Here is a 22,510-nt window from a genome sequence, read left to right as displayed (position 1 = left end):
TAGCTCTTCCCCAGCACCTTGATGGTCTTCAGGTAACAAAGGGAAGTCCCCAGGCTTGCTTCTCTGTCCTGATCCTTTTTTTCTCTAATTTAGTAGCTTCCTCCCCCCCCCAATTTTCTGACCTGATCCTTGGATAGGAACTCTAGAGGCCAGTCTCAATGTTTCCTCACAGATAGAATTTTATCAGAAAGATGTATTGATGCTTGGCAAGGACACACTATCAATGAACTGACCACTCCTAACTTGAGACACAAATTCTCTTAAATCATCTATAGACCTACCCCTCCTCTCTACCTACATTGTCACTGTTTTAGTTGGAGCTATCAGCTTTTCCTAACTTACTGCAATGGTTTCCTAACAGGTCTGCCTTCTACTCCTTCCTTCTTCTACCCTTATCTTTCTAAAATAAGAATCTGACTGTGTCTCACCACTACTTAAAACTGTTCAATGGCTTCCCAATTTCCCATCCAATAAGGTCTCAACTTGTCCTCTAAGTTGATCTCCATCACTGACAAAATGCTCCTGCATTAGCTCCAGTGGTGCACCTCACACTCCTCAAATACTTCAAAAACAGAAAATTTCTTTGTTGCCACATCATCCTCTTTCAAGTCTTTGAAAGTTTCCTTGCTTTGAAATACCCTTCCTGCGTGTCTACTTCTGGATAAGTCCTACTTTAAGATTCAGCTCAAGCATCACCTTTCCCAGGAAACCTTCCCTAGTCCTCTTAGCTGGGGTTGGGTATTCCCCCAGCCCCTGAGCAGCTGTGTAAATCAATCACTGTTTTAGATTTACCTGCTAACAAACAGCTCAAGAGGAGGGACTATATCTTTAACTTAGCACAGTGCCTGGTTCAAAGCATGTATGGCTTGCTGAATGACAAACAAAATTCACAAAATTATAGACTCAAAGACTGTCAATGATTGAAAGAAAATTAAAGGTCATCCAGTAAAAATCCCCAGTCAGTGCTTGAATCTTATTCTTGCTCAGTGGCCATTGAGCTCTATTTGTTCCTATGACAGGGAGCTCACTATTTCCCATAGTAGCCCTTATCTTTAGATACTGAAGACTGATCATGTATTTTTTTTTTTTTAAATGGGAGAGGAAGAAGCCATGGGATGGAAAACAGGAGAGTTTGTTTAATCATATAAGGATTTACTCTTTCTTTCTGAACTAGGCTCCATGGTATAAACCTTAAGACTTCAATGAAAAACAAGTTGATGTCTGCATGCAACAAACTACTTAACTCTTGAACAGTGACACTGGCTGTACAAAAATCTACTCATTTAGGAAATATAATAATTTCAGTCAAAAGCAAGAGCTGTGCTAGTGGGTGGTGGTGCCAGAAGAAATTTTCATGTCAAGATGGTGTGTGGAACCCCACAACTCTCACCTGTAACTTAGTATATATCAATCATGCACCTCTCACAGAGCCTGAATGGGCTGTGACCTCTCCCAGTTTGGTTGTTCCTCTTACTCAATGACCCATAGCAGGAATGGCAAACATCTGATATGTCATCAATATTTTCCACTCCTGCGACCATGGCAGACATCCCTAATCAATCACAGAAACTCTTTTCCACTGAGTCTGAATATAGCCCCAGGCTCCTTCTCAACATAACTTTCTAGGCAGCAAAAACTAATCAATCAGATAGAAGGAGAGATGAAACATGTATACCATTCTGGCCTTGGAGCTGTGAAATTCTCTAAACCAATATTCACAAGGGGAAAAGAGACCTGACCTACCAGAAGAGGCTTATTATAGCTCAAGATATTTCAGGAGACCTCCCTGTTTATAGGACTATCATCTTCCTGATCACTTGCTTTTACAAAATTCAAGAATCTTGAGAGGGAAGTGACCTTGCAGCTTACATCACCCAATCCCCATCCATGCTTAAATCCCTTCTCTACACATCCTGAGCAAGTGGTGGCCTGTGCTCTATTAATCATTTCTAGTGACAGGTCTTACTACCTCTCAAGACAGTCCCTTTCCATCCACAATGATTTTGCTTGTTACAAAGTTCTTTTTCACAGTAGGCAGCACTCTTTCTTTGGCCTCTGCCAATTAGTTCTATTTCTATTTACTGGGCTTATACTGAAAAAGTCTCCTTTGCTTACAGAATTGTCTCAGAATTCCTTAGCATTTGTCCAAGGGCTTCTTGAGCTGGCCAGATCTATCTTAAATCTTAGAATTATAGAATTTGAAAGTTGGAAAGGATACCAAGGGTTAAGCCAACCTCCCTTTGGATGCCTTTTCTAAGATGCTAATTTGCATAGAGGCAGCAAACTCTACACAGTGCCCATAGATCTCTTCAGATTAATCTCTTTCCTGGGAGAACACCAAAGAGAGGGGTCAGGAGTAGGAAATCAGACTGTCTTAGAAATGCATCAGAAGAACGCCAAGTGGAGCCATGCTGTATGGCAAGGAAGCAGTTTGGGAAGGCTTTCTTACAGCCATGTGTGTGCCCCGGGGTTGGGTAGAAGCACGTGGCCAGTGCTACACCGTGTCTCTGTAGCTCTGCTCACTCACTGCAACCCACCGCTCCTCACCCCTCCAAGGAATCTCCTTGGGATCCTGACCATGGCTGAACTCTGGACCTTGGCTCCCACAGTACCCTTGGCTGCCCCACCAGACCCTTGCCTTTAGCTGTGCTTTCCTGCCAGTTTCCCTCCAGCCCCAGGGTGCTCCACCTTCTTCCTGCAGCCATGTGGTGCCAATGGGTGAGGCCTGCCTGCTGTCCAGACTCTCCAACTTGTCCTTTCATTTATAGAGATTGCAATCCGTAGCACTCAGTCCACAGATTGCAGCTCAGAGGCTGGTCATACTGAGTGCAGTGCCTCAGTGCTAGGCATCCAACACAAAAAGGACAGATGCTTAGCTTCCTTCCTGGAGTGAGCGCAGAGGGCAGGGGAGGAGGGCCCCAAGGTTTGACCCTGACAGTCGGGGGGTGCAGGCTCGCCCTGCACACTTTGACAGCCTTCAGTGCTGTCATGGCCACTGCCCTCTGGGCTAAAGGGATAAAGGGAAACCAGGGTGAGGTGGCGCTTACCCACAAAGTATGCCAGCAGGATGACCAGAGTGGCCGAGATGATGATGGCGCTCAGGGCTGCACACTTCCAGTTGCAGTACTTGGAGGGCTTCTTGAGGTTAAAGGCCGGGCGGGCGAAGGTGCTGCGGGGCAGAGGTCGGGGCGGAGGTGAGTACACGGTGCTGGATGTCAGTGGGTACCCTGGAGATGTGGTGCAGAACAGTGGGGAGGTGCCTCCAGGCTTGAAGAGGAAGTGTCTGTGGATGGAGAGAAGCAAGGGGGCATCAGGGTCTGCCAACTGATCAGGCACCCAGATAAACCTGGAGGGTAGAGGCAGCAGTAGAAGAGGCATGCAGAGGAGCCTGGAGAGAGAGAGAATCACCCCAGAGAAGATGGGAGGGACCAGACCACACAACATGAAGACACGTTTCCACGGAACACGGATGGGACAGCCCTACCCATGGAAAACCCACCCAAGCCAAGGTAGAAGGTATTACCAACTCAACAGAAGACTGGTGTTGAGATCCTTTTCCTGGGAAAGAATGGGGCTGGAATGCTGTTTCTTGGGGAGTAGACTACACATTTCTAAAATTCTTATAGTAACTTGGATAGTGTCTAAAATCCTGTTCTGCCCCCTGGAGATAATGGGCCCTAAAATTTTTCTTCTCTCTCCAGTAGCTACATTGCCAGTGTACGTTGATTGAAGATTAGGGTATCCTTCTTTTAAAAGGGGATTTTCTTGGAGTTGAATTCAAGAAACCACCACTAAGTTTTGTCATGGCCAAGAGTCCGCTGGCAGCTGTTACACAGCCGATGGCAGCAAATGCCATCAAAGCACTCTGCTGGGAAGACAGATGGCTGCCTTCCAAGCGCCAGGTGAAACTGTGGGGGGCACAGACAGGCAACTGCATCCTACAGTCTTGAGGGCAGTGGAGCACAGTCAAAGCACATGGCTGTGGCCAAATGATGTGTCAGTGAATCCTCCACAGCCTGGCTTTAACCATGGCCATGGGAGGACCTGTGCACAGCCTGGGAAATGGGGTGCATTAGTTGCACTGCATCCCTCCGAAGTCTTAGTGTAAACCCATCCCTACTGGGGTACCAGATAGTGCAGGCCACAGAATACATACTCAGGGCCAGAATACATACAATACAAGGTCTGTGCTGCATAAAAAGTGCTACATGAGATGGTTTTCAGAATGATAAAGGCAGCCAATGAGATGCCAAGAGCTGCATATTAACAAGACTGCTGTTAATATGCTGGAGGGCAAGGCATTCTAAGGATAAACTGTTGCAAGTTGAACGTGGACTTGGGGATGGGCATGCAACATGGCATCACCTCACCCAGGAGATCCCAGGGAAAGGTCTCAGGGTCTGCATGCAAGTGCAGGAGCCACAGGGAGAGCACACACAGAGAAGAAGAGCATGGGGATGTCACCTACCCGTCACTGTAAGCCCCATCATGGCGGGAGGCGCTGAGAATGTCCATCTCAATGAGGTTGTCCTGCAATGTCCCTAGGAATGGCTGCTTGCCTAGGTTTCTACGCACACATGGAGACATGAATGAAGCAATGAGTCATGCATCGATGAAGGGGGACAGTAGAGAAACACACGAAGTGGCTGTTTGGTGCAGCTGTGCGTGAGACCAGTGGGACATGGTTCCAGGCGATGGGTCAGTGTGCAAGCCACATGTGCAGGGGTCCACCTGGCACAGAGCATCCAGAGGGAGCATTCTCTATACCAACCAACCCAAATATCTGGCAGTGTGTGCATCAAATCACAGCTCTCACGGAGAACTGACATGCATCCAGCACTGAACTAGGCACATTATAACTTTCTTGCAAATCTTCAAAATAGGCTATGCCAGGAAGGTAGTGTTATCCCCATTCTACAGAGGAGGAAACTGAGATGTGGAGAGGTAACAGCACTTGGTTACCAGCTAGCAAATTTCAAAGCAGGAATGTGAGCTTGGGTTTTTCTGGTTCGAAAGCCTGTGCTTTTTCCTCTACTTGAAACTGCCTACATCTGCTTACATTCATTTTGCTAGTCCAAAGAAAAAAGAAAACCAAGCATTTTTGGCCATAGTCTTCTACAGCAGTGGCTCTCCAAATGGAGTAAGCATTGGAACCATCTGGAGAGCTGCACAGTTGCTGAGGCTGCCCCAGAGATGGAGTCAGCGGGTGGGGCCAGAGAATCTGCATTTCTCTCACAACCCCCCCCCCCCCGGTTGATGCTGACCATGGTTGGAGTATCACGGTCCTTTAGCTGTCCAGGGACCTGGGTGATGACAGATGAGTAAGGATGGTGCCCCACAGAAGACAGAGGGGATGTTCTCTGTCCCCCAGGTGCACTGAGGGCAGTGCAGCATTTTATGTCATTACTATTTCTAACCCAGAATGAAGACAGACACACTTGCCCTTTTTGGTCTCATGCCTAAGTGACGTCACTCACACTTGAGCACACTGGATCCTGTCTTCTGATATTTTCAGGACTGCAGCCACTTCACTTCAAGACCCTGAGTAAATCATTTCTAACAGTCCTGTTGGCCTCAGCCTGTTGCAGCACCTGAGGGAAGGACTAACTGCAGAAAGCCAACTTTTGGGCCTCCCCTGCCAGAGACCTTCCTTCTGACTTTGACCAGGTCTTGAGGACCAGTTTACCCAAATTTAAGTCCCTTTGATGCCACATTCTTGCTGTGTGACTTTGGGTACAAACCTCGACCTCTCTTAATCTTCCTTCCTTCACGTAAAATGGGGATTACAATACTAAGTTCACCATGTTGCTATAAGGATCACTGAGATAATGTTGGTAGAATTTTTAAGAGCTATTTAAATATTATAGAAGTACAATGTGGAATATAATAGCTGCTATCTACCCTATAGCTACAATATATTACTCGCTGTTCTAGGAGCTCTGCAACTATCTAATTTAAATCTTATTCCTCACAACAACCATACAGAGTCAGTACTATCATCTCCACTTTGTAGTCTGACACAGCAAAACTAAGAGAATAAACTTCTCTAAGGTCCTATCATGCAGCAAACAAGTGGCGGACCTGGAACCGGAACCTGGGTTTGTCTGATCCCAGAGCTCAGGTCCTCCGTGTGTCACTCTGCACAGCCTTGCAGCTGTCACCCCTGGCCAGCCCCAAAGAACAAAATGAGGGGGGGCTGTAAGTACTATCTCAAGGCCCCATATCATTCACATTCCTGAGGACAGTGAGAACACAGGCAACACTGTTCTGCAGCCGAGGCCACTGACCACTGCAGTGTGGTGGGGGTCTCTCCTTCATTCAGGTGAGTCAGGAAGTGGCATCTGGGCCCCGCAGCCTGGGTAGCAGGCTGTTCTGCTGGTGTTCAGGGCCCCTGAGGCCTCCCACAGTGCCTGGGAGGAGCTGCGGAGGTAGCTTCATTTCCGCCTCCAGCCAGGTGGCCCTGCTGATGGATGCCTGGGGGCCCAGTGGGAGGCACACAGGTCCTGGGGCCAGACAGATCTCGGTGCAGGTCTCAGATCTGTCATTTACCAGCCCTTGGCAGGTGATGCACCTTTTATGGTGCATCCATAAAAGGAGATAATTGCTTACCTCATAGAACCAGGAGTGTAATGTGGATCATATCACTTCTCTGCTCCCAACCCTCCAACGGCTTCACAAGCCTTTTAGAATAAAACCACAGTCCTTACAAGACCCACAAGATCTTGTAAGATCTGGCCCCCTCCTACTTCCCAAACCCCATTTTCCGAGCTACACACACACTGGCCTCCTTGCTGTTCTCAAACAAGCTGAGCCTTCACTTTCATCTGCCTGAGTCACCTCCCCAAATATGTGCATGAATCATAACCTCCCCTCTCAACAACTACCTTCTCCCACTAACGATAATAGCTCCCATCCCCTCTTCCCAATCACCCCGGGACCTCGAACTGCTCTGTTTTTCCTCACAGGACTTGACACTACGTCTATCTATCTATATATCTATAGACCTCTCTTAATCTTACTATACATATAGATATATAGATAAATAAATGTATGTCTATATATTTGTATCTGTGCTCTCAGAAAAAATAAAGCAGTCTGAGGAGCCAGGGAGTGATTGGGAAGAGATAAACATATACAAGGGGTCTTCAAAAAATTCATGGAAAGATTTGTTTTATGTTTTAATTCTATTTTTCCACGTGTGAGCACATGTGTTTATCTGCTTATTGTGTGTTTTCCTAATGCAATTTAAGTTCCACAGGGCAGGAGACTTATATATCTTGTTTCCTTGCAATGTGCCCAGAATCTAGATGAATGCCTGGCACACAGTAGTAGGTATTCATTAATTTATGTTGAATACTGCTGAATTCAGGGCATACAAAGGAAGCATGCCTGGCATATAGTAGGTTCTTAACTGAATGTAGCAGCAGGCAGGGTTTTATTGTCATTTCCCCCTTCCCCTGCATTTCAGGAAGGAACTCAGTTTCTTTACAGCCCGTATAGCTCAGGGTAAGCAGAGGGCCATGGAAGAGCTCTTGCTGCCTCCCTGGGACCTGAAGTGGCTGCGTGGCATGCTCGCCAAGACACCTGGGAGTTTGGCTGACATCACCAGGCTAGGATGTGCTCTCAGGGAGTCAAATCTATACCTTCAAACCATCAGAAATAAACAAACATATTCAGAGAAAAAAGATATAACGGACAAAGATTAGAAGGTTAACAGCGGGCATTTTCAAGTCCTTGGATAAAGACTGATTTTTATTTTAACTTTTATAATTAAAAAAACCCCAGTTCTTTTTAAAAGGGGAGAGAGCAGATGATGCTGTCATAAAAGCACAGATGTGTTAGGAAAAGGAATGAGGCAATGCAACAGAATAAAAGATTTCTAGAGTGACAAGGAGCCAGATCTTGTGAAAGAGCTTCCACACTCATGTTAACTTGGATCTTAATCATTTGGGTCACTCGGGAATTTGGGGAATAAGAGTGCTTGCTGAAAAAGCTGGCCATTTGGAATGCTACTACTGCCTTGAGATAGCCTTATTCTGTATTTTTAACCCTTGGTTCTAGGTCAAATTATTTGGTTTCATTCGACAGATGAAGAAACGGAGAGATGTGCCCTGCTCCCACACCCACAGCAAGGCAGGGGCAGAGCTGAAACTGAAACGCAGCTGTCCGACTCCCAGTTCAAGGCTCCCTGCCCCAATACTCCAGGTGTCCAGTTCTTCTGAGAGACAAAGCTGTACGGAGTTCTCTAAGCCGCTGAGCCCACCTTGGGTCCTAGCCTTGCATGGTCTCCTACTCACTCCTGCTGGGAGCTCAGGTATGAACACCTGGTTCATCGGACCCTCACACTAGTGGGTGTTATTGCCTCATTTTACAGAGAAGAAAACTGAGGGTCAGATAGGTTTAGTGACTGGTCAGGGTCATACAGCAAGGAAGAGGCAGAGATGGGACTCAAACTAGATGACTGTGACCTCACACCCCAAGCTGCCCCTCAGGAAGGAGGTCACAGAGTACTTGGAGAGGGGCCTGCAGCCACGTGCTATGCTGTTCTTGGAGCTCTTCTCAGAGTGCAGAGGGGACTGGTTCCCGTTTAAGCCGCAGAGGAGGATGTGGACCAGTCCCTGAGCTGCCTGAACCAGGGGCTTCCAGTCCCAGGGCACACTGAGCTCACCACTCAAGGGCAGACAAATGGCTTTGGGGAGGGAAGTGGCCGGGAAATGGCAGATGCCATAGTTCTTCGGAACTGCCTTATTCAACAGCCCATCTTCTCACAGTGAGCCACTGTCCCAGGCTGTATTTCCACCCCAAAGCCCTGGGACAGCAACCAATGCACCTGATCCTCACAACCACTGAGTGGGGCAGGACAAGCAGGGATCACACCCACATTCTGTGGCTGAGACCCCGAAGTGTGTAGGGGGTCAGTGACTCAGCCAAGACCACACAAAGAGTTAGTCATGGGGCTGGTATTTGAACAAATGAATGAACAAAGAAACAAAAATATATACTGGGTCTTCCAGGCCACAGTGATCCTTCCAAAAGGCCAATCCCATAATGTCACTCTCTGATTAGAAAGATGTTGATAGCTGTTCAGCCCCAGTTCCACCACCCCCAGCCCCCATGCCTGCAGCAAGAGCGCAACCTCCTTTTCATGTAACTCAAGATCTTCCAGTGGTGAACTCCATTTTCTTTCATCCTCAGGAAGTGCTCTGTGCTCCTATTTTGCCCAACTGTTTGCTGTCTTTCCAAAATGCCAAGCTCTCTCCTGGCTCTGTGCCTCTGTCCACTGTCCCTCAACTCAGAAATGCCTACAAACTCCTACCAATGGATGCCTTGAGAAACTACTTTTAACAGTCAGAAGGATGGCATCAGACAGTGGTTAGGTGCATGGGGCTCTGGAGCCCCAGCCCAGGTGTGGATCCTGGCCCTGCCACCTACTGGCCATGGGACCTTAGGCGAGTTACCCAACTTTTCTGTGCTTCAGATTCCTCATCTCTAAAATGGGGATGATGATAAGGCCACCTATCTGTGCAGAAAAGAGTTCAGACAAGAGTCCAGACTGCTGTCCTTTGAAAGGCCTGCTTATAAGGCTGGCCCTTGGCCTGCGTCTGGGAACTTAGCTTTCAAGAGTGTTCCCACCATTGACTGATAAGAGTGGCTAACTAAGTGTGCCTAAACTATTTGTGTAGACAATATGGTTTATGCTGAATGCCTGCTTTCCTTCTCGGAGTCTGGAATTTGGGTACTTGCCAGGCAGGAGGTGCCTATGTGACCAGCTCCCAGTAAAAACCCTGAACACTGAAGCTGTAACAAGCTTCCTCGACTGGCAACATTTCACATGCATTTTCACAACTTGTTACTGGAGGAATTAACTGTGTCCTGAGTGACTCCACTGAGAGAAGTCTCTGGAACCTTGTGCCCGGTTTCCCCCAGACTTTATACCATGCATCTTTTCCCTTTGCTGGTTTTGCTTTGTATCCTTTCACAGTAATAAATCAGAGCCATGTACAACTGTATGTTGAGTCCTGTTAAGTCCTACTGGCAAATCATTAAACCTGGGGGTGGTGTTGGGAACCCTTAACACACTACCTTATAAGAGAGTTGTGAAGATGAAAGAGTTAATGTGTGTGAAGTACTCAGAACAGCACCTGGCTACTCCTAGAAGGGCTCTATGTGTGTCTGTTATGATAGTTACTTGATGCTCCCAAGCAGAGTGAACCATGCCCTCCTCTCCGCTCAGAGTATTCCCTCTGTCAGAGCATTATCCACAGGGCCTGTCTTCATTCATTTACCGGTCTGTCTCCCTCAAAAGACTCTGAGCTTCTTATATGGCAGTAGGCTATGTCTTACACATGTCTGCGACTGAATCACCAAATGACAGGGAAGACTGTCCATCCCAACTCTCTGCAAGGATCAGGGGTTGGCTTGGCCCACCAGAAGGCACTGTGTGCCGTCCTGCAAACCATAGCAGGGCTAGGCCCAATACCACCAGGGTGGCCCCCATCCCTGAGGGTGGGCAGGGCTGTTCCCTAAATTCCGTGTGACCAAAAAATGGGCCCCAAGCTCCCAAACCAGGCCTGAGAGCAGATGAGCTAGAACCAAGGTCTGGAAGCCTTCTGCTCTAGCTTCCTCTTCATCCAACAGGAGCCTGATGGGTTATTATTCAGATAGTCCCTGTGAAATCAATTGAGCATCTCATGCTTCAGAGAACAAAAGAAGTGGATTAGGGTTTGGGGAACCCTGACCACATGGCTCCCACCAGAGTGGATCACAGATGTACCTGTGGGGTTTAAAGCAAATCTCTAAGGAGCAGAGGTAGGCCCAAGCTTGGGGAGTCCCAGAGGTACAGTGGGTAGAGAGAGAAGAGCAGGTTTACCAAAGCCCCTTCTCTGCTAGCTTTTCTTTTCCTGCCAGCACCAAAGCTAAATCTTGTCCTGGTCATTCTACCAACTGTTACAGTATTTGCTTAGCCATTTACTTTAGGCTCTCAACACAGACTCAGTTTAACCATCAGTGCAAGGCCTGTGACTGTTTCTCTGGTATCAGGAGGTGCCCAGTCTGTGGGGCTTGGCAAAAGCTGTTTAGGACAACCATCTCAAACAAACCCTACTCTCTTGGGCTTCTAGGCCTTTCCTCTGTATCTCTCTCGGGCCCTCTCTTCTTCCTTTCTCTAACTGGGGACTCTTGCTTACTCTTCAATTCTCAGTCACACTGCACCAGGTCCACTGGGAAGCCTTCCCTTTTCCCCACTCAAGTTTCAGTGAAGCATATTTATTCACTCATCTGTTCCAACATTCATTCACTTCACCTGTGTGTTAATACTTATCAAGCACCCACCATGTGTGGTGAGCCCTGTGTTGAGTGCTGGAGTTCCCAAGGTGATTAAAACACAGCATATTCCCTGTGCTTACTTCTATCAAAGCATTTGTCTTACTGCAAGAGCCTGTTCTCCTAAATGTTTTACCTGTTAGGCACATAGAAGCATTCAGTGAATATTTACTGAATAACAAGTATTATATGATAAGTAGTTGGGCACTTACTGTATGCTAAGACATCTTCAGACATTATCTTAGTATAATTGCTACAACAGACTTATGTGGTAGTGTGGTGGATTAAAGATGTCTTCAAATTCTCTAACACTTCTCCCATTGACACATGGGGTCTGTTTCCCCTCCCCTTGAAGTTAGCTGGCCTATGACTATTTTGACCAAAAGAATAAAGATGGAAGTGACACTGTGCCAATTCCAGGCCAAGACTTTAAGAGGATCAACAGCTTCTGTCTCAGTGTCTTGGAGCCCTAAGCCACCGAGTATGAAGTATAACTACCCTGCTAGAAAGACCACATGGAAAGGCCCTGGGACTACATGAGAGGAAGAGGGGTCCCACTGAACCCAGTTTTCCAGCTGTGCCCCCCACCAAGATGTCAGGCATGTGAGTGAAGCCATCTTGGATCCTTCAGACCAGTCCAGTAGCTAGTGAGTACAACCAATTGACCAGTCAACACCATGTTCATCAGAAGAATAACCCAGCTGAGCCCTTCCTGAAGTCCTAACTCACACTGTGAAGTATAATCAACTGGATGTTTTTTACACCACTAAATTTTGGAGTAGTGTTTGTCATGCAGTGATAGATAATCAGAACAGGAAGTTACTATTATTTTCTCCATTTTAGATGTGAAAAAATTTAAGGTCTAGGTCCACAGTGGGGGCACTAGGGTGGGGGTATGAGCATAGGGTATGTCTGACCCTAAAACCTGTGCTTTGAACAACTTGCTATGGCGAATAGATCATCACTTATGCCCTCAGATTATCAGGGCCAAACTTACTTCTCCAAAGTAGAGAAGAGATAAAACCTACAATTTCCTCACAACTCCTCTGGTGAGTAAAGGCTCAATAAATATTTTTGGAATGACTTTTTTCATTCACAGGATTGACGTGGGAAGTATATGAAAAAACGGGAAGTAGCTTTTATAGTGTATCTTCTAAATGCGAGGCATTGTACTGTGTATTTCTTGATACATGATATCTCATTAACTGAGAGGCATGAATTCTTATCCCAATTTACAGACGGGGGAATGAAGGTTTCAGAGACATTAAGAAAGTGTTAAAGCCTAGATAGAAATGAAGGTCCATCTCACTTTAAAGCCCATACTCCTTCTACCTCACCAAGCTGTGCAGCTTGTGATTCTATCTGCTAGATTTGACACTGATCCCTCTTAAACTGCACCGTATTAGTTTTGTGCCATCAACCAGTTAAGGTCAGTATTAAGATCCAGAACTCTGACTGTGTTAGCCACTGTATAAGGTACTTGTCCCAGTTTTAGGACATCCTTAGATGCACAGAGCTTTGAGATCATGGAGGAAGATTTTCTCAAACATTTCATAGGGCTTCAAGAGTAAGTAGGACTTTGCTAGACCAAGAAGTGAGGAGGAGGGAAAGTCCAGCAGAGCTGTGCAAGAGTATATACAAAGGCACAGAGGCATGAAAGGGCTTGGGCTTGGGGAAATGCTGATAAATACAATTATGAGTATGTGCACATGCTGAATATTAAATATGCAATATAATAATATATATAATTATGTTATGTATGTGTATGGATATATATAAAATGGAGTATGTGAGTCTATACCTACATGTTAACAATGGTTACCTTTTGGTATATATAGATGATTTTCTTTTCTTCTTGCTTATTTTATTTTCTAACTGTTCTACAATGAACATCTATTACTTGGGCAATAAAATATAAGAGAAAAGAAAACAAGGTTCCAGGCGGTTTGAACAATGAATGTGGGAGAACAGAGGTCAGAAAGGCAGGTGAGCAATGGTTGAGGAGGCAGGAGAGGTGAGCTGGGACTTCCTTTGAATCTCGAGCTGACCATTAGGAAAACCTCCCTGCTGCTCATCCACAATCTTCCTTTCCCCTAGAAAACCTGTTGACACAGGAAGGAAGTCCTGCTTTGATTCTAAGTGAGAAAAATGAACATCCAAGCAGTGGGAGTGGCAACTGTGGTCCATGCAGAGAATCAGAACCATCGATTAGTCACTGGCTTCTTTCAGCCATGGGCATTCAATAAGCATGTTGGAAATAACGGAGAGCTGATTAAGCTACCCTGGGCAGGATGACATACAATTATCCAACTCTGTTCCTAAGGAGAGCAACGGAGGCACGCAGGGAAAAGTCACACAAGATTTTAAAGGATGTCAACAGAAACAATGTTAATTAAGAGACTGGGGTGCTGGTTGGGCTGCATCTCTGAGAAACTGCTTTTGGAAAAACGATTCTACAGTACAATGGTACAAAACGATACTGATTTTCTCTCATTGGACCCCACAAGCTCAATATGCGAATATATCATAGTTATGTGCTAGGCAGAGTCAGATGGGTACACTTTCCATGTACAGGTAATTTCACTTTCTTAAATGTGTATGACTTTTGTTATCTTCACAGATAAAGAACAGGAGTTTGAGAAAATAAAATCTATGTTTCCCACTGCTTTAAGAAACAGGTGGAAGACGAAGATGTTACACGTGTGCCAGTGCACTTCATCTTCAGTCTAGAGAAAGCAGGGAATAGTTATGCTCCCCAAAGCCAACAGTGCTTATCTCACAGTGGTAGGATTATGGGTCGATCTAATTTTTCTCCTTATATCTTTCTGCATTTTCTGCAGTGAGCTTGTATGGTTTTTATAATCATGAAAATATTCCATTTTGGAAAAATAGTGGCTATGCAGAGGTAAGGAGGATGGGTACAGACCCCCCCCATACAAATCCCTGAGGTGAAGGAAGCATTCTACAGCAAGGCTGGAAGAAGGGAGTGGGCAGAGGGATGCAGGCCAGGAGAGACCCGCAGGAGGTGGTTGCGGTGGAGGTGGAGGGAAAGCAGCACTGGACAGGGAGCCAGGCAACCTGGGTTCAAATCCTAGGTGTGCGTCAACTGCCCATCTGACCCTTGAGCTAGTGATGGACACACTCTGATTCTTGGCTTCCAAAACTCCCACAGGGGGATCACAATAATAAACCCTCTTCCTACAGGTATGAGGATTATATAATATCACAGATATGAAAGCCCTTGTAACCCAGAGATGACAGCTGGGAGAGGGGGAGGACTGCTGAGCACCCTCCCCGGGCCAGGCAGTCCCGGGCTAGGCATGGGGTGATGAAACCATCCTAGGGAAAGTCAGGGGTAAGGGCGCCAACCAAACCCGGACTGAGATTCCGCTCTCTGCCACACGCCTGTGCCAGCCTCGTTCACGCGTGTCGGCACTCACAGTCTTCCAGAATCCTAGCCATCGCGCGGACAAGGGAGGTGAGGCACCGAGGGGTCTAGCAACTTGACCGAGATCGTACCTTTCGTGAGCAGCAGGCTAGCACCGGACCCAGGGCTGCTGCTCTCCAAAGCCCATGCTTTCTGCCCTACGTCCACCGCCCTTTCCTCTGTCAGTCAGAGATCCGCATCCCAAAGCTGTGCACCAGGCTTCTCTGGCCAGCATGGGTGGGGAGACCCCGGCTCTCCGCCCCGCCCGGCCTCCGCCCGCCCGGCCCTCGCGCCCGGCCCCGCACCTGGTCTCCAGGGGGATGTTGCTGTTGAGTAGCCAGTTGTCCTGGGCGTGGGCGGGCTCCTGGGCGCCGCCGGCCGGGGGCTCTCCGGAGAGCGAGTGGTCCGTGGGGGCCGGGCTGGGGTTGCTCCTCGGAGTGAAGTTGCCCCGGTTCAGGGAGCTAACGGAGGCCGCGTGGTGCTGGTTGGGGGTGTGGGCGTGCGACAGCGGCGGCGGCGGCGTCCGGAGCCGCGCGTGGGTCTGCAGGCCGCCCGGGTGATCTAGGGCACAAACACGCGGTCAGCGGGCGGACGGCCGCGGGCCGAGCAAACCGTACACGGCGATGCGTTCGGTAAATGTTTTCTCGGCATGTATTTAGTGAGCACCTACTATTCTAGGTGCTGGGGATGGGAGGACAAAAGGGACAAAAATTCCCATCCCCATTGAGCTTAAATTCTAGCGGGGGAGAGAGACCATAAACAAGATAAAAAAGACTAGCTGCTGATGCCGGCAACTTCCCAGTGTTTCTTTCATATTCACAGGGCTGTGGTTTGTTGTCCCCCATCAGCCGCTTCAGCATCACCTGGGAATTAGTCAGAGACGAACATTCTGGGGCCCCGCCCCAGGCTCTCTGAATCATGAACCCTGGGGTGGGGCCCAGTAATCTGATTTCACACACCTTCCAGGTAGCTCTGATGCATGCTGAAATTTGAGAGCTACCGATTGTACATAATGGTACATAGTAAATAAAACAGACAAGATAAATAAATAAAATATATAGTTTACTAAGATGGTGATAAATCTAAGAACATATAAAGCCAGGAAGAGGACTGTGGCCTGTGTATGTGTATGTAGGAGCAGTGGTAAAATTTTAGATGGGGTGGTAAGATTTTAGACTGGGTGGCCTCAGGGAGAAGATGATTTTTGAGTAAAATGAGCCATGCTGGTGTCTCTAGGTCGTTAAAAACAACCACTAACATTATTGAGCACTACTATGTGCCAGGCACTGTTCTGAGCCCTGTACATTGTTAATGCAGCTGATCCTGACGACCCACTACAGAGCAGGGACTGCTTTTATCCCCATTTCACAGATGAAGAGTTTGAGATAAATATTTTATTTACTCCCTTCAATTACTCAGAGCAACCAATTTATAGATGAAAAACTTAGGCTTGGAGCAGTAAGTAAAGTGCCCAAGGGTATATGGCTAAGTGGATGTTATTTGCAAATATATAAAGTAAACAAAATTTCTGGTGATGCCACGAATGAGGTATCTCTTCATTTGTGTGTGAGAGGTAAATCTTTACCATTCACCTAAGTGATGCTCACAGACAGCCTAGCCTTTCAAAGCATGGGGGTGAAGTCAAGAAATTAGATTCTAGTCTAGAGTCTGTCACTTATTAACCATGTGACCATGGACAAGTCCACTTAATCTCTTTGACCCTCAGTTTCTCATCTGTAAAATGGGAAAAAGAGTCTGTTACAGGGATCACAGAGCTACAGTAAAATCAAATGAGGCAAAGAATGGGAAAGAAGTATTTCTGAAGTTTACAAAGTATTCTGCTTAGTTGTTCCTCATTTGGATCAGGGGACAGCTTTCTGGAAACCATCAAATACTACCAAATGTGATCACTATCAGTGTTATGGATATTTTTAGTGGAAGATGCATCACTTTCTGCTTTTTGGGTAACCCAATTTTTATACCAAAGAGTCATGAAGCAAATCTGGTGGGGAATTTGAGGAGGGGAGTTAGGGATGGAAGGGAGAAAGAAACGGAAAACTATCTGAGCAGATCACTTCCTTATTATAAGCTGCTACCTTCAGCATACCTCCCACACGGGGCCTACAGAACCCTCTAGAGTCTGATCCATGCCTGTCTTCCAGACTCATCTCTCATCAGGTCCCTCTCTGTACCTTCCACTCCAGCCACACCGTTCCCCAGAGGCCAGGAGATCCATAAAGGCAGTTCAAGTGGCTGAAACCTCAACTCTGATGCGGAAGGTCCCCCATGAAGGCCACAGAATGTGAATGGTGCCCCGTGAAGATGTGCAGTACTGTACTCCTGGGCCAGAAGGGAGCTAGCAGGGATGTCCTTGATGGAGGAGAGAGAATCTGGAGGCCAATACAACCTGTCCAGGCAGAGAGTCCCACTCTGACAGCCTTGGACCAGGGAGAAGGCAAGAACGTGCAGGGTCATTTGTTTTGTCCAGCTGTCCTCAGGCAGCACATTAATGGAGGCAGACAGAGTCTGGGACATAGCCAGCGACAGAAGGATCCTCCTGGGCTGATTGTCCCCCCACGCTTGGCCTTTCAGGCTGCAGTCCAGGACACCAGAGCAATGAGAGGCAGTGACTGAACAACTGCTGTCCAATGGTTATCAGGAGGCCAGCAGAGAAGGGTGACTCAGTCATTGCCCCTGCCCTAGGAGTCAGCCTCCTTATGGCATTTTACTTAATTGAGATTAATAGTTGCTGCCATGTATTTAAGCACCTACTGTGTGTGCTTTCACATCCTTAACTTTTTAAATGTCCAACAACAACCCTAGAAGGCAGTATTAGCATCATTCCCACTTTACAGATGAAGAAGTGGAGGCTTACAAAACCAATTAAGTGGTCCTCATAAATCTAAAGCCTGAATTCTGTCTACCAAACCATGTTGCCTTTGTATAAAACACAGACACTGGAGTGTCTCAGTCCATGGCCAAAGGCGGTAAAAAGACCGCCTTTGAAGACCGCCTTTGAAGAAAGTAGCATCAAGGTCTGGGCCAGGACGGGCTGCCTGCAAGCCTATAGACCCTTGCTTTGTGACTAAGTGGGGATACCAGGCTTTGGCTTGATAACTGTTGAGAACAGCTGGCAAGAATCCTAAAATGATGAGGTTTTAAGTATAAGATCACTGGTCACGGATCTAAAAATTAACTTCTACAAGGAAACTCTCCTATGGGGATAAGGAATGTTCTGGTCAGCTCAGTGCCACTCCACTCAGAAAGCCTTCCTTGATCTACCTTCCCCAAAGTTCTCTTTTCCTGTTGAATGCTGACAGCAGGCAACCCAGACCATGTATACCTATGTCCCCTTCTCACCTCCTCTGGTAAGTGTAAAAGTTTCTCTCCCCTCTGTGCTGCATGGTCCTAGGTCCTTGAGCTGAGCAGATGCTCAGTATAGGTCTCTTGAGTGAATGGCTCATGTGAATGGCTTGGCAGCCTGTCCAGGAGGGTAAGGCTAGTGCGGGGATATGAGGGTACTTCAAAAAGTTTGTGGAAAAGTAGAATTAAAAGATAATACTAATCTTCCATAAACTTCTTGAAGTACCCTCGCATTTGTGCATAAAAAAATAGATCACCCTGGGCACGCTAGACCATGGGCCTCCACAGGCCTTTACTTACTTGCCTGGGGGCAGGGCTGCAGATGCTTCTGCTGGGCCCTTTGTTTCCTTTCCCTTACCCCTTCCAGTCTGAGAACCCTAAGAAAGGTTTTTCCTAGGTTCACAAAGGAAGAGCTCTGTATTTGGGAGCTCAGCAATGGAAGCTTCACTTACAAACCACAGAATGAAATATAACTTTCTTAAGGAGCAAATGTTTTTTCCTCTGGTCTGAATGGACTCTCTGCTCCAGTGGCCAGGAGGCAAAACAGAGGTGAGAGTCTGTTCAGGGGCCTTCTTTTATCCCTGCCCCAGTACATACTCCCCTCTTTAGAGGGAATTTCAGAACCAATTCACTCATTCAGCATTTACTGAGTGCCTGTTCTGTACCAGGTCTTGTAAAGCATGTGTTGGGAATAAAACACTGAACAGGATAGATAGGTTCTAAGAGAGAACTTTCTTCTGGTTTCTATTTACTGGCTGGGTGACCTCCAACAACTTGCCTCACCTCCTTGGTCCTTAGCCGGTGCATCTGTGAAAGGGCCCACCCATCCCTACCTCACCACTTTCTGGAGGATGAAAAGCTATGGCCTTTGCTCAAGTGCCAAGTAGACAGTGGACTCCTGCAAAGCCCTGAGGGAAGGGCCCAGGTGTCATTCATTTCCATATCCCCAGGGGCAGCACAGCGCTGGGCCTGCTGCACGGTAGGCCCTCAGTAAATATTTACAGAATGTCAGGGAAAGAACAACAAATCAGGTAGCTGGACTTCTTGCCTGCACAAACAGTTGCTTCTCTCCTGCTCCCTGGGAGTAAGCATTGGTACATTTGCAAAGCTGTGCTGTAAATTCCAATTTATACCCTCTTCTCACAGATACAGCTACCAAGTATATCTCTGAATCGAGCTCAAATGTGAGCTATTTTACTGTTATTTGTGCACTCCCCTGTCAGTAAAGGCCACTTGCTTATCTGAGTTTTGCAAGCCTGGTTTTCCGGGAAGTGTTTTTGCTTCCTACAAGTTCTCAGGTACATTTGTAGTTGCTGGTACCCTCCAACACCTCAAACATTTTTCATTTTATATGCACAAAAATCCTGAACACTGAAGCCTCCTGCCGGTATCTCGCTGAACCAAGTTCATAGTGAGGTTTCTTCCGAGCGCTGGGCAGAGCAGTAGGTAACAGAAAGAGACTAGGCTTTGGTGTCAGACAGCCCTGAGTTCAAGTTTTGGCTCTGTCAATGATAAGTTGTGTGACCTTGGTCAAATCAGTTAACTTCTCTGGAACTTCAGTATTCTTATCACTAAATGTAGATGATGCCCACCTTATAGAGTTGTTGAGAGAATTAAAGGAGATAATGCATATAAAGTGCTTAGCACAGTACCTGGAATGCAGTAATTCTAAAAAATGGTAACTATTAATTTCACAATTAAAACAAAGGCATGTTGAATGAATAAATCATAAAGCACTAAATTGTCACAATGGTGATTCCTCTTCAGCATTTATAACAGGGGTTCCAAAGCTGAAAATCTTGAGAGAGAAAGAGTAGGGAATTATCCAATGGAAATGTGATATGTCATACTGTTTTATTATAGCTGAATCCCACTCTCAACAACCGGCTGGCTCCTAAGGGCCCCAGTCTCAGGAGGGTGCCTGTAGCTCATCCTGCAGCTCAGAAGCTGGTGAGAATGGCTGCAGCCCTGACACTCAGAACAAAACCAGACACATGGGTTCTCCACGTATTCCAAGATGAAGGCTCCTTTTTGCACTAGAAAAGCAGCTCAAAACAAACCAGGGGCTGCCACCCAAATCCATACCTCTCTGTCCTGGGTTCAAGATGCACCATAAGGAGAAGGTCCCTGGTGTTGTTCAATCAACAGCAATAGTAAATGGCCCTTTGTGGTGTCAAGGACTTGATGGGTTATAAGATGAGGAAGAGCCCCATCCTCGATAAGTAGACAGTGTTTGGAGGGACAGACGGAGTCTCACAGACCTAGGTTCTGCATTAGCTCTGTCTCTTACAAGCTACACAACTTTGGGCAAGTCACTTTACCTCTCTGAGCCTCCAGTTTACTCATGTAAAATATGTATATAATAGTAATGGCAATAAAGGGAAAAGAAGGAAGATGAACTGCCATGGATTAGATACGCAGAGATTCAGAAATCAAACAAATAGGTTCCTTGACTGTGAGATGCTGATAGCCTAGTAAAGATAATAGACATACAGACAGACATTACAAAATGGTAATTATGATGAAATAATCCATCATTATACATCATGATATATACATCAGTTAACATTTACTGAGTACTTAATATGTGCCAGATACTTTCTAAGTGCTTTAGTTATTTAATCCTTTTAACACTCTGTAAAGAAGGTACTACTGTTACTCCCCATCTTGTAGATGAGGAAACCAAGGCACAAAAAGGCCAAGTAACTTGCTCAAGATTACACAACCATTAAGTGGTGGAACCAGAATTTGGACTTGGGCAGGCTGTCTCCAGAGCCCGGGCTGTTCAGCACCCTGCTTTATGTGTAGTAAATGAGTTGATACAGGTAAAGTGCTTCCATCAGCCCCTGTCCCATGGTGAATACTTTACACGTGTTGACTACTCCAATCCTCCTTAGCTTATGCTACAGCCTCACTGGAGCACCATGCGGGGTTGCCAGGCTCTGACTGTTGGGGTCGGGGAAGGTTTCACCAGAAGTGTCACGTGACCTGTGTCTAAGGGGCATTCCAGGTAGAGGACGATGCACATTCAGAAGCCTGAGAAGGCAAGGCCAGCTGGGGCCACTTGTTGTAAGTAGTGTGGAGTGGCTGTGAGGGAGCAGTGGCCAGGGGTGAGGTGGAGACACTGGGAACAGGTCTAGGTGGTGGCTGCCTGGAGGTGCTAGGCTAAAGAACTTGTCCTCAGTTCAGAAGGTTAGAGGGAGTGCCACAATCACATTAGTATCTGAGGAAGAATCCGGGTGGCTATGTGGAGGATGACCCAGGTGGGGGCACACTACAAGCTTGCCCCAGACTGACTGCAGGGTGCCTTACTGGTAGAAGGATTCCAGCAGAGTACGTTACTATTCTTTTTTAAGATCACGTTCATGAGAAAAAGGCATAAACTTCCAGAACTTTGGCTCAGGCAAGAACTCAAACGTGTCAATAGCCCTGCAATCTAAGGCCAGCACTGGCTCCAAGAAAGGATGCCAGGTTGGGTGACCACACCCGACCCTGCAAAATGGCAGACAGGTGCCTGAAGGGCTCCTTGCTACTGAGTTAATGATGACCCCAGCGTGCACTGATTAATCGGGTCCTAAAGATTGTCAGATATGAAAGATGATGGTATTTAATTATCATAAAACACAAAAACTCCAGCTGCCTGAGAATGCCAACAGAAAGAGTTATTTGGCTTCCATTAAAATGCCATCGACTACCACTGACTCAGAATGGTGATGTAGCAGTGCTGAGAGCTTAGCTAATGAACCTTGGCCTACACGACCAATTTAAAGAGGCCAGAAAGCTCTTTGTCACTGCAGTTGGCAGCTGGAATCTGATGGCCTGACTTCCAGTCTCAGTTCTGCCTCCTTCAAGTTGTATAATCTCTGGCAATTTATTTAACCTCTCTGAGTTTTAGTTTCTTCACTAAATGTACATGAAAAATGTATATGAGATGTATGTCAAATGTATATGAAAGCACCTTGCCAACTGTAAAATCTCATGCAAGAGTTAGAGATAACTACCACTATTATTATTATTACCTTAACCTAGAATAGATAAAAACAATGAAGTCCAAAATATAACCACTGGTTTGAGCATGAGGCTAGGGGACAAATTTTTCATGGTGTTTCCTCTACCCACCCATTCCCTCTCTGAACAAGACGCTTTGGTTCACTTTCACTGATGTCCTTCTGTGTCATGGCCAATGCTCAGGGATTCTAAATGGTATTTGGCCTGAAACCCCAGATGGACTCATAGAGAGGGAAGAGTCCACAGAGGCTGGGACTGCGGACTGTGGAGCTTACTGAGGCCACCCTTCCAGTTTTCTTGATGGGGAGTAAGAAAGAGCTGCTTGAGGTCACAACATGGCTGTTTCTACTTCCTCATTCATTCAATCAGCCCAGAATTACAGGTGAGCAC

The 22,510-nt window shown here is 46.6% G+C and overlaps 1 protein-coding gene across 1 annotated transcript in view; it reads right to left on the bottom strand.

The window, feature by feature from the left end:
* Positions 1-22,510, bottom strand: part of TENM4 (teneurin transmembrane protein 4) — a 403,492-nt gene that overhangs the window by 228,482 nt on the left and 152,500 nt on the right. The window contains 3 exon segments of the mRNA XM_063092724.1: positions 3,048-3,283; positions 4,469-4,567; positions 15,055-15,310. Coding sequence (XP_062948794.1) covers positions 3,048-3,283; positions 4,469-4,567; positions 15,055-15,310 — 591 coding nt within the window.

Source organism: Cynocephalus volans, chromosome 4 (genome assembly GCF_027409185.1).
Source record: "Cynocephalus volans isolate mCynVol1 chromosome 4, mCynVol1.pri, whole genome shotgun sequence".
Lineage (NCBI taxonomy): Eukaryota > Metazoa > Chordata > Mammalia > Dermoptera > Cynocephalidae > Cynocephalus > Cynocephalus volans.
The sequence above is the reverse complement of the archived record's forward strand: the minus strand, read 5'-3'. Positions and strand labels throughout refer to the sequence as shown.